Source organism: Pelodiscus sinensis, chromosome 11 (assembly GCF_052426305.1).
Source record: "Pelodiscus sinensis isolate ZL-2025 chromosome 11, ASM5242630v1, whole genome shotgun sequence".
NCBI classification, from domain to species: domain Eukaryota; kingdom Metazoa; phylum Chordata; order Testudines; family Trionychidae; genus Pelodiscus; species Pelodiscus sinensis.
In genome coordinates this window covers 52,787,597-52,798,287 of record NC_143062.1, presented here as the reverse complement: position 1 = coordinate 52,798,287, position 10,691 = coordinate 52,787,597, and the positions used below count along the sequence as shown (strand labels likewise).

The 10,691-nt window shown below is 64.8% G+C and overlaps 1 protein-coding gene across 1 annotated transcript; it reads left to right on the top strand.

Annotated features, from left to right (window-relative positions):
- Positions 1-1,258: 1,258 nt before the first annotated feature.
- ARPC4 (actin related protein 2/3 complex subunit 4) lies at positions 1,259-10,651 on the top strand. The gene is made up of 6 exons (XM_075916350.2): positions 1,259-1,419; positions 1,604-1,722; positions 6,978-7,089; positions 7,175-7,270; positions 7,361-7,531; positions 10,416-10,651. Exons 1-6 carry the CDS (start codon positions 1,417-1,419, stop codon positions 10,419-10,421), a joined length of 507 nt encoding a protein of 168 aa, XP_075772465.1. The 5' UTR covers positions 1,259-1,416; the 3' UTR covers positions 10,422-10,651.
- Positions 10,652-10,691: the final 40 nt, after the last annotated feature.

The following is a 10,691-nucleotide window of genomic DNA, read 5'->3' as shown; positions in this document are numbered from 1 at the left end:
TAGAGAGGCGGGGGGCTGCCGGGGGGGGGCCCCGCCGGGCTAGAGAGGCGGGGGGCTGCCGGGGGGGGGCCCCGCCGGGCTAGAGGGGCGGGGGGCTGCCGGGGGGGGGCCCCCGCCGGGCTAGAGGGGCGGGGGGCTGCCGGGGGGGGGGCCCCGCCGGGCTAGAGGGGCGGGGGGCTGCCGGGGGGGGGGGCCCCGCCGGGCTAGAGGGGCGGGGGGCTGCCGGGGGGGGGGGCCCCGCCGGGCTAGAGGGGCGGGGGGCTGCCGGGGGGGGGGCCCCGCCGGGCTAGAGGGGCGGGGGGCTGCCGGGGGGGGGGGCCCCGCCGGGCTAGAGGGGCGGGGGGCCCCGGCCGGGCTAGAGGGGCGGGGGGCCCCGCCGGGGGGGGGGCCCCGGCCGGGCTAGAGGGGCGGGAGGCTGCCGGGGGGGGGCCCCGCCGGGCTAGAGGGGCGGGAGGCTGCCGGGGGGGGGGGCCCCGCCGGGCTAGAGGGGCGGAGGCTGCCGGGGGGGGGGCCCCGCCGGGCTAGAGGAGCGGGGGGCTGCCGGGGGGGGGGCCCCGCCGGGCTAGAGGGGCGGGGGGCTGCCGGGGGGGGGGGCCCCGCCGGGCTAGAGGGGCGGGAGGCTGCCGGGGGGGGGGCCCCGCCGGGCTAGAGGGGCGGGAGGCTGCCGGGGGGGGGGCCCCGCCGGGCTAGAGGGGCGGGGGGCTGCCGGGCGGGGGGGGGCCCCGCCGGGCTAGAGGGGCGGGGGGCTGCCGGGCGGGGGGGGGCCCCGCCGGGCTAGAGGGGCGGGGGGCTGCCGGGGGGGGGGGCCCCGCCGGGCTAGAGGGGCGGGAGGCTGCCGGGGGGGGGGCCCCGCCGGGCTAGAGGGGCGGGGGGCCGCTGGGCGGGGGGGTTCCGGGGGGGGGCGGGGGGCCGCTGGGCGGGGGGGTTCCGGGGGGCCGCTTACGGGGCGCCGCCGGCGGGCGCTGACACACGGGCCGGGCCTCCGGCGGGGGCGGGGGCCGCTCGGCCGCTACCACTGACACGGCGCGGGGGGGCACTTCCGGCAGCCAGGCACCTCTCACGCCCCTTCCGGCCCCCGTCGCTCGCCCAGGGCGGCCCTGGCCCTGGCCACGCCCCCTAGGCTCGCGCGCCGTTGCCTAATATGGAAGCGGCGGCGGGAACGTACCAAGTGCGGGCCGGGGGGTGAGGAGCCCGGCGCTCACAGCGGGGCGGCGGCAACCGAGCGCCCCCCTCGCGGACTGGCGGTGGGAGGGGTCGGCGCGGCCGGTCCCATTCTGGACAGGAAGGACGGAGGCTCGAACGAGCCACCCCCGCGGGCGATAATGGAACGGCCGCCCATCCCGGAAGAGAGGAGCCGCCTGAGCTCGCCACGTCCGCTTCCGCTTCCGGGAGAACTGGACGAGCGAAGCTGCCAGTATGGTAGGTGGGGGGAGGGGAATGAGGGGGAGGGGGGGGAGGGGAATGAGGGGTGCGGAGGGGGTGGAGGGAGGGGAATGGGGGGGAGGGGGGGTGCGGAGGGGAATGGGGGGAGGGGGAAGAGGGGGTGAGGAGCGAGGGGGAGTCAGGGCTCTTGCCCTTGTTCTGATTTCCCTACTCTCCCCAGACTGCCACTCTGCGCCCCTACCTGAATGCGGTGCGCGCCACCCTGCAGGCTGCCCTATGCCTGGAGAACTTCTCCTCCCAGGTGGTGGAGAGACACAACAAGCCGGAGGTGGAAGTCAGGTACTTACTAGGAGGAAGCTGGGACCCTGAGGTGTTCGGGGGGGTGGGGGGTAGGAGCAAGGGTTACACTGAAGTCTGCTGCATGTCCTGAGGCCCTCCGAGGAGTTGGAGACCTTATTGCAGCAGGGGGATTGGTTGCTTCCTGAACTCAGTGCCTCTCATTAGGAGGTTGTGGGACTAAGGCTGGGAGAAGCACTGTGGGTTATGGAGTAGAGATGTAAGCAAGTATTCAACTACTTGCATCCCCCCCCCCCCATTGCTGCCTCTGTATCTGAGGCAGCAAGAGATGGGGAGCTGGTGCTGGTGGTAGCCAGCTTAAAAGCTGGTTCCTCTCCCCCAGCACCTTCTTCATGGTGCCGCCTGCCCACACACTCCATGCTGCTGCCTCTGTAAGAGGCAGCAGCGTGGGGTGGGGTCAAGGGAAGGCTGCTGCAAAAGCAGCCTCTGTCTGCAGCGAGCCCAGGCCCACCATGGGCATAGGCTGCTCCAGCAGCTGCCCCTGTCCCCTGGCACTCCCTGCAGATGCGGGCTGCTGCAGCAAAGCAGCCCCTGTTCGGGGCAGCCCAACTCAGTCCTGGCTCACGCTGGGTCTGGGACCTACCTCTGCTGCAGCTCTGAAGCTTAAATGTACTAAGAGCCAGGTGGGCAGGAGGGATGTTAAATTCAGATGGGATTTCCATTGACTACTCGAGTAGTCGATAAGGGCGCCTCCACCTTGGAACTGCCGGCTCTTGCTACAGTTCAAAAGCGGAAGGCCTGCATGATCACAGCAGAACCAGTGGGAGCAGAGAGTGCTTCAGTCTCCGCTTGCGCCGTTTCCTGCTGTGCCTTACCTCCCCTGCCCCCACAGAGATGGTGCTGGGGGGAACTGGCTTTTAAGCCAGCTCCCCCCAGCACTGACTCCTGCTCCCCGGCCTGCAGACTGGCCTCTTTCTATTCATATCCTGCTGCCTGTGCCCCTGAATTTCCAGGCGGTGGCTCAGGCAGCAGGATCCTATTGAGCTGGCTTCCGGCTCCCAACCATGGCGCTACCCCAGCAGGGGCCAGAGCCGTGAGCCCTTTAAATAGCTGCAGCAACCACAGGCAGCGAAGCCAGGAGCTTTTCACTGTGTGTTTAATTCAAAGCCCCTGGCCCCAGACAATTCTGGGAGGGGGGAAGGCTAGTCCTCAGCCCCGCACTCTTCCACCCCAGGTCCCACCCCACCCCTTCCAGGCATGGAGCCAACACATGACCACATACCAAAATTCATTAAGTGACCCCCCCCCTGCAAAAATTATAGCCCACCCCTGTGTTAATACGTTTACATTGCAAAGTTGCAGTAGGGGTAGGTCCCGAACCGGTGCGAGCCAGAACTGAGCCGGGCTGCCTTCCCTTACTGACTAATCAATACAAATTCTACTAACTACTTGATTAGCCAGTTCACCACATCTTAACATTCCTATGGTGGAGTAGCAAGCAGCTTCCTAGTAATCTGGATCCTTCCCAGCAGGCTTCTCCCAGTTTGTGTCCCTTTCTTCAGTTCATTGGAGGGTTGCCAACTTTCTAATCCCACACGAGTGAACATCTTTGTCCTGCCTTTTCCCCAAGGCTAAGCTCCTGCCCTGCCCTTCTCCGAGCCCCTCTGTCCCAGTCACCAGGGGCATACTGCAGAGTAAGGCTGTAACAGTGGAGTCGAGTAACCAACAAGCAAAAGCTGATAGGTTAATGCTATAGATTACACTCATCTCCACCCCCACCCCGCCCCGGCAGTCAATTTTTTAGCAGACTGGCCAGCAGCCCATCTTAGTCCTGGCTCACACCAGGTCCGGGACCTACCCCCACTGCGGCTCTGCATTTAAAGTGTATTAGGATCCAGGTGGGCAGGCAGCTCGGCTCAGATCCGTCTTGTTCTGGGTCCGGGAGCTCAGGCCCCCGTGACAGGGGCTGCTGCCACCTTGCGCTGCTGCGCCTCTATCAGAGACAGCAGCGCAGGGCGATAGGCAGCCGATCCGTGAGGGGGGGTGGGTTTTAAACTGGCTCCCCTCGTGGACCAGCTCCCGCCTGGCAACCCTGTGCTGCTCCCTCTGATACAGTGACAGCAGCGCAGCGTGGCGGGGGCTCCTCAAGAGTGAGGCCGGAGCGCACTGGCTGCCAGCCCCGCCCCCAGGGGCTACAGAATAGTCGAGTAACCAATAAGAATTCAGGTTACTCGACTATTCAATTAACGACATTTAACATCCCTAGTTCAGAGCTGTTCTGCTTGAAGCCAGCTGAGACTGACCCTGTTCCAGCTGCTGCCCTGCATTGCGTCCTCTCTGGTGTTTGTCCTACTTGCATCCCTTCTTGGGCCTCAGGCACCAAGGGCTCTGGCACAACCTTGTGTGTGCAGGTAGCTGCGCAGACTCGTGTGTCCAAGGGCCTCAGTAAAAGTCTCTCTCAGTTCTAGCACCTGGGCCTTGGTGCAGTACCCAGGGAAACTGAGGTACACACAGTGTTGGTGTAAGACTCACATGCAACATAAGGTGACTGAAACCCTGCTCCCCATGTTCCCCCTGCTCCCCATATTCTCCCTCACACACACCCCACATTGCCCCCTCCCTTCCTGCTCCCCCCCTCCCCACATTTCCTCTCTCGGTGGCTCAGTCTCCCCCCCCCCTCCACTCACTGGGCTAGGGCAGGCAGTTGGCTGCGGGAGGGAGGGCTCTTCCTGGGGTGGGGGTGAAGGTGCGAGAGGGAGCTTTGGGTTGGGGCAGTGTTACCTGACCCTTTCCTAGGCCCAGGTGTAACCCTCTCAGTATAGGCACCTGCCCTTGCTCTTCCTTAGGCTGGGGTGGAACCTTGCACTCGGGGGTTGCGGGTGTTCGAGCAGCACGAGAGCTGTATGCAGTAGTTCCCGGCTCGACCTCCCTTTGTTACCCGCCAGGCTGTGCTTAGTCTGCCTTCTGGGCTCACCTTCCAACAAGACAGTCACGTTTCCCGCCAGCCACGAGGCCTCAGGTGCGCCTGGGGGACTAGCACAGGCCTGAGCCCTGGAGTTGGACTTCCTCTGGGACCCCAGTTTATATAGTGACACCTGAGTCCTGCTTAGCTAGATCGTAACCAGAATGTTAGCAAGCAAGCCCAGCCCGCTGTAACAGAATTGCTTAGCCGCGCATGCCCCACCCCGGATGGATGCGCACCAGCCCCGTGCGTTATGCAGCAGCCACCCAGAGCCCCGGGAGCACGCAGCCAGACGCTAGGGAAGTGGGGACCTGGCTGGCAGAGCAGCAGAGGCCCAGCTGGGGAAGTGGTCCTGGCCAGGCAGAGCGCTGCCCACCTCCGTGTGCTGCGAGCAGCTGGCGCTAGTGAGGCGCTTAGGACGGGTTCGTGAGCGTGACTGAGATGGAAGGAGGATGTGGCACCCAGCTGACAGCTGCTGCTCTGGCACTCGCTGCTGACAAAAGCTGTTGGCTCTCAGTCGGGGTGGGGAACCTCTCTTGGGTCGGGCTGCTGACCCCCAGGAAAAAGTCAGTGGGGGCCCACACACAAGTGAGAAGCAAAAAACCCCCAAGCCGTTCCTGACATGGCCTGTCTGAGAAGGAGAAAGATCCTCCCCACGTCCCCCCAGAGCCTCGTGGTGCCCAGGCTAGTAGACCTTGTGTGCTCCCAGTCACAGCACGGCAAGGGGAAGGGGGCTCCCGGCCTGTCCAGACTCTGCCCTGCACGCTGGAGACAGCCAGCAGGGTGGCCAGGGGATTCCTCGCTGCTCTCGCCTGCGGGTTCCACCCCCGCAGCTCTCAGCCAGTGCTTGGGGGGGTGGGGGGGGGTGGCAGCGTGTGGAGCCTGGGAGCTGGATTTCTGGGGCCCAGCCAGGACAGGTGGGGGTTAGCCTGCCAGGGCAATGCTGAGTGGAGCCACCAGTCAACCCCGGTTCCTTGCCACGAGCCAAGCCCTGAGCTGCCCAGCCCCCGCAAGCTACGCCCATGCCAGGTTCAGCCACGGCCTTTCTGCAGCAGAGTCAGCAGGTTTCTTTGGCCGTGCTGCCTGGCGCCAGCCTGGGGAGACGCTCTCCCACCTTGCCCTCCCAAGTTCAGGTCCTACACTCCACAGGTTGGCGCGCTCAGGGCAGCCCAACTCTGCTAGTGAACGCTTGGAGCAAGGGAAGCAGAACGTTTGCGGCTAGGACATATCGGAGCAGCAAAAGGGGGCTCCTCGGTCCCCCCGCGGCGAGGCCCTGTCCCTAATGCTAGTCCCTGCTGCAGAGCACAGAATGGCTCGAAGCGTGTTTTAACACGGGCCGATTGGGCTTTGCTCAAGCGTGGTTGGGAAATGGGGAACCAGTTTTGGTGAGAGCAAGTTCAGCACAAGTCAGACGCCAAGCGGGGGAGTTTCAGCCTGAGCGGCTAAAGTTCGAGACGGTTCGCTGCCCTGGCGTCGGGTAGCAAGTCTCCTTGGGAGCGAGGTGCCGGGTGGAGACCCCGTCTAGGCAGGAGGGCGCTTTGCTGCTCGGGATCTGCAGCCACAGCCATGGCTCGGAGGGGGCTGCTTTGGGGGGTATGTGCACAGCTGTGTGCTGGGGAAAGCGCTGTGCACTCAGCATTGGCAGAGGGCTGGAAGGGCGCAGCTGGGAGCATTTCGGGGGGGGGGGCCCTGTGCTTAGTCCAGGAGTGTCTCCGTTGCCACCCGAGCCTGGCTGCATTACCCGACCGTCCCTGGGAGCGAGTCCTAGTCCCCGGGGGCTCCTCGTGCCTCTTGCATTGCAGCTGCCAGTCACAGGAGCAATGCAAAGCGCTCGCAGTCTTGGGCCAGGGGCTGAGGGCTTGTTCCTGCAGAGATGGTCTCTGGCTCCCAGGAGACAGATGTGCAGAGAAGAGTCCCTGGGATAGAGGAGGCGGCGCACAGGCTGCCCAGGATAACCAGGGTGGTGCCACACAGGGAAGGCTTTACCTGGCCTTCTGCAGACAAGCCAGCTTTCCCTCCTCCCCTGCAAGCCACTAGTGCACAGAGGGGCTGGCGTCTTGCTCTGGCTCCTGTGCAGGGCTCCACACGTGCCCGCCAGCACGGCAGGACCCAGCCTTGTGGGTGGCTGCTCTGGGACAAAGATGAGGCCTGTTGGCAGGGGTGGTGCTGCTCATGCTGCGCCAGGTCCATCCCCAGGGCTGCATGTCCTGCATCAGCACTAGGCACAAGTGCCAGCTTCTGTGTGAAGAGGCGGGGCCTGCCCCGCCCGCCGCAGGTGGCCAGGGAGAGCCGCTTTCAGCCCACACGGGCACCCGTGTCTTTCCTGGGTTTGCAGGAGTAGCAAGGAGCTGCTGCTGCAGCCGGTGATCATCAGCAGGAATGAGAAGGAGAAGGTGCTGATTGAGGGGTCCATTAACTCGGTGAGAGTCAGCATTGCAGTGAAGCAGGTGAGTGGCGGGGGCGGGGGGCAGCTGAGGGGGCGGGGGGCTTGCACTCAGCTTGAGGAAGTCTGATTGTCCCTGCCCCCTTCAGGCGGACGAGATCGAGAAGATCCTGTGCCACAAATTCATGCGCTTCATGATGATGAGGGCTGAGAACTTCTTCATCCTGCGCAGGAAACCCGTGGAGGTGAGCTGGCTGGGGAGGCAGGAGAGGAGCGTGTGTCTGCCCCACTGGGGATCGCTGACTGGGCGTTGCTCCTTTCGTCTTCCCCACCAGGGCTATGACATCAGCTTCCTGATCACGAACTTCCACACGGAGCAGATGTACAAGCACAAGCTAGTGGACTTTGTGATCCACTTCATGGAAGAGATTGACAAGGAGATCAGCGAGATGAAGCTGTCTGTCAACGCCCGGGCTCGCATCGTGGCTGAGGAGTTCCTCAAGAACGTGAGCTCCTAGGCAGGGACCAGCTGCTTCCTCCCCCTCTCCACTGCAGAAAGGGGCTTGTGGGCAGCCTGCTATTGCTTGGGGGTGACAGCTAGCCAGAGGGCCCTAGGGCCCCGCCAGAGGCCTGGCACCTCCTGGTGTGTCAGCCCTCTGTCTGCGGCTGAGTGTGGGCAGGGGAGGCCTGGATTGTCACACCCAGCATGGGGCAGTGTTTCCTTGAAGGGGCCAAAAGGAAAGCAGTGTGGCTCTCCCGACTGCCCCGTGTGCGCAGGTCTTTGCCTGGAGCGTGGCGCAGGGAGGGGCAAGGGCATGGGCACTGCAGATGGCGAGATGGTGGGACCTGAAGTTCCATTCCCGAGGCAGGAGAGCAGTGGAATGTGCCGCCAGCCATTGGTGCTGGAGAGTAGAGAGGGGGGCCCGAATCCAGCCCAGGGTCCTGTCTGCCCACAGCGGGAGGGAACAGAACCGGGAATCCTCGTATGATCCAGTCCCAGCCCCTGACAGGGAGGCCAGGGCTGCCCTCCCTGCCCAGCCTGGCTAATGCAAAGCCAGAAAGCCAAAGACCAGGTTATCTCAGCTGCCCCGTGTTGACTCAGGCTGGGATGCGGAAATAGTTTGACACCTTAAATGACTGCTTGGAGCAGCTGGTTCTGGAAGCCACACGGGGAGGGGCGGTTCCTGACAACCCTAAATGGCACGCAGGGCCTGCTCCAAGAGCTGGATGTGGCTGAACTGCTCAGTGATAGCAGCCGCACTGTAATTAAACAGCCCGTCGTGGAGGAGGACACACCAGAGACCCACCGCGGTAGCATTTCGCTTCAAAAAAGGAACTACACAGAAACAAGAAGCTAGTTAAACAGAACTTGTGAGAGCATGAATGCCTGCAAATGCTGGCGAGCTGCATAGAAACTGCTTACCACCAGAACAGAGGCCCCAAGGAAAGAGACATCTTAAATGAGAGCTGTCAGAGGCCAACACGTCCCCGTGCCTGAGCCGCAGGAGAGGGGAGTGCAGAGACCTGCTGAGGGAAGGCTAGAAAGGACCCTAAGCTCTGGCAAGCCGAGGGTAACAGCAGAATTAGGCAGGCTAGAAAGCACTGTGAAGAGCAGTTTGTTGTGGTAGCAGAAGACACGCACACAAGTGCCTCAGCAGCAGGGCTGCCGGCCAGCAGAGCCACTGGCCACAAATGCAAAATCCGCCTTTTGGGGCGGAGCAACGTGAATTCTTTGCATCAGTTTTCACTGCAGGGACCGAGAGGCAGAGTCCCACCATGAGCCATTCTATTTTGGTGACATCTGAGGGACTATCCCAAATGGAATCAATCCAAAAAACAAGGCAGGGTCTGGGCCAGCTTCCATCTGGGGAGACCTGAATAAGACTGGGCTAGTTGAGCTCTGGAAAGAGACGTGAGGGGCTAGGGTGGAAGTCCTTAGAACGTGCCTGGTGCGGAGGGAGGAAGGGGGAGAGTGCTGTTTGCTCTCCTAGCACAAGCACTGGGCGGGAGGGTCGGCAGTGAAAGGAGCAGATAGCTGGTTAAGCGCGAGGCAGCACTTCCATGGGCTGGCGGGCGTCTGAGCACTCCTTGCCAGGGGACGCGATGCAGGCCAGATGTGTAACTGGGCTCAGTAGGTCCCTTGGTGACGGAGCCAAGCTGCCCAGAGATGCTCTGGGTGCCCCTAAGATTCTGACTGCCAGAAACAGCCAGGCCTACAGGATGGATCGCGCCACTGGCCGTTTGGGCTAGATGGACCAGGGACCATGCTTCTGCTCCTATGACCCCTGGAGGGTGCCTGCCTGGGCTTAAAGTGCAGCAGGGGAGGTTGAGATTGGACATTAGGAAAAAATTCCTAACTGTCAGGGTGGTCAAATATTGGAATAAATTGCCAAGGGAGGCGGTGGAATCTCCCTCTCTGGAGATATTTAAGAACAGGTTAGATAGACATCTGTCAGGGATGGTGTAGACGGAGCTTGGTCCTGCGTTGAGGGCGGGGGGCTGGACTCGACCTCTCGAGGTCCCTTCCAGTCCTATGATTCTATGACTCAGCATGGGGGATAAGAGAGCCAGCCATGAGGTACAAAGTGACTGGCTGGCTGCCTCGGGTGTGAGTTGGGGGGGCAGTGTGGGTGTACCCAGTGCTTGCTGGCTGCCTCGGGTGTGAGTTGGGGGGGTAGTGTGGGTGTGCCCAGTACCTGCCGGCTGCCTGGGGGGGTAGTGGGGGTGTGCCCAGTGCCTGCCGGCTGCCGGGGGGGGCAGTGTGGGGGCGCCCAGTGCCTGCCGGCTGCCTGGGGGGGGGGCAGTGTGGGGGCGCCCAGTGCCTGCCGGCTGCCGGGGGGGGGGCAGTGTGGGGGCGCCCAGTGCCTGCCGGCTGCCGGGGGGGGGGGCAGTGTGGGGGCGCCCAGTGCCTGCCGGCTGCCGGGGGGGGGCAGTGTGGGGGCGCCCAGTGCCTGCCGGCTGCCGGGGGGGGGCAGTGTGGGGGCGCCCAGTGCCTGCCGGCTGCCTGGGGGGGGCAGTGTGGGGGCGCCCAGTGCCTGCCGGCTGCCTGGGGGGGGCAGTGTGGGGGCGCCCAGTGCCTGCCGGCTGCCGGGGGGGGCAGTGTGGGGGCGCCCAGTGCCTGCCGGCTGCCCGGGGGGGCAGTGTGGGGGCGCCCAGTGCCTGCCGGCTGCCCGGGGGGGGGGCAGTGTGGGGGCGCCCAGTGCCTGCCGGCTGCCCGGGGGGGGGGCAGTGTGGGGGCGCCCAGTGCCTGCCGGCTGCCGGGGGGGCAGTGTGGGGCCGGGCTGCAGCCCGCCTGCCCAAGCGGAGCGCTGTGCGGGGGCGTGGCTGCGGGGCCGGGGCCGGGCGCAGGCCCCGGGCTCCTCACGGCCTTTCTCGTTTCCTTCCTGGCAGTTCTAGGGGCGGCGCCGGCCGGACTCAGCTCGGGATCCTGCACCTGCAGCGCGGCCGCGTGGAGGCCCGGCGAGGAGACGCTGCCCCGCGGCCCGTGCACGGCTCCCCGCCCGCCCCAGCCGGACTCTGCTCCGCGTCGGGACCGATTCCCGCGGGGGGGCCCCGCGCAGCCCCCCCCCCGCTTCGCACTCGCTGGGCTTGCGCGGGGACTTCCCCATTAAAGTCTCTTTCCTGTGCCTGGGGACTCGTGTGGGGCGGGGCGTGAAGGGGGCGGGG

What these genes read in the sequence shown, in the direction of transcription:
- ARPC4 (XM_075916350.2), top strand. An exon ending in AAGCCGGAGGTGGAAGTCAG is followed by an intron (nt 1,723 to 6,977) that starts GTACTTACTAGG and finishes CTGGGTTTGCAG; the next exon opens with GAGTAGCAAGGAGCTGCTGC. An exon ending in TGCGCAGGAAACCCGTGGAG is followed by an intron (nt 7,271 to 7,360) that starts GTGAGCTGGCTG and finishes CTTCCCCACCAG; the next exon opens with GGCTATGACATCAGCTTCCT.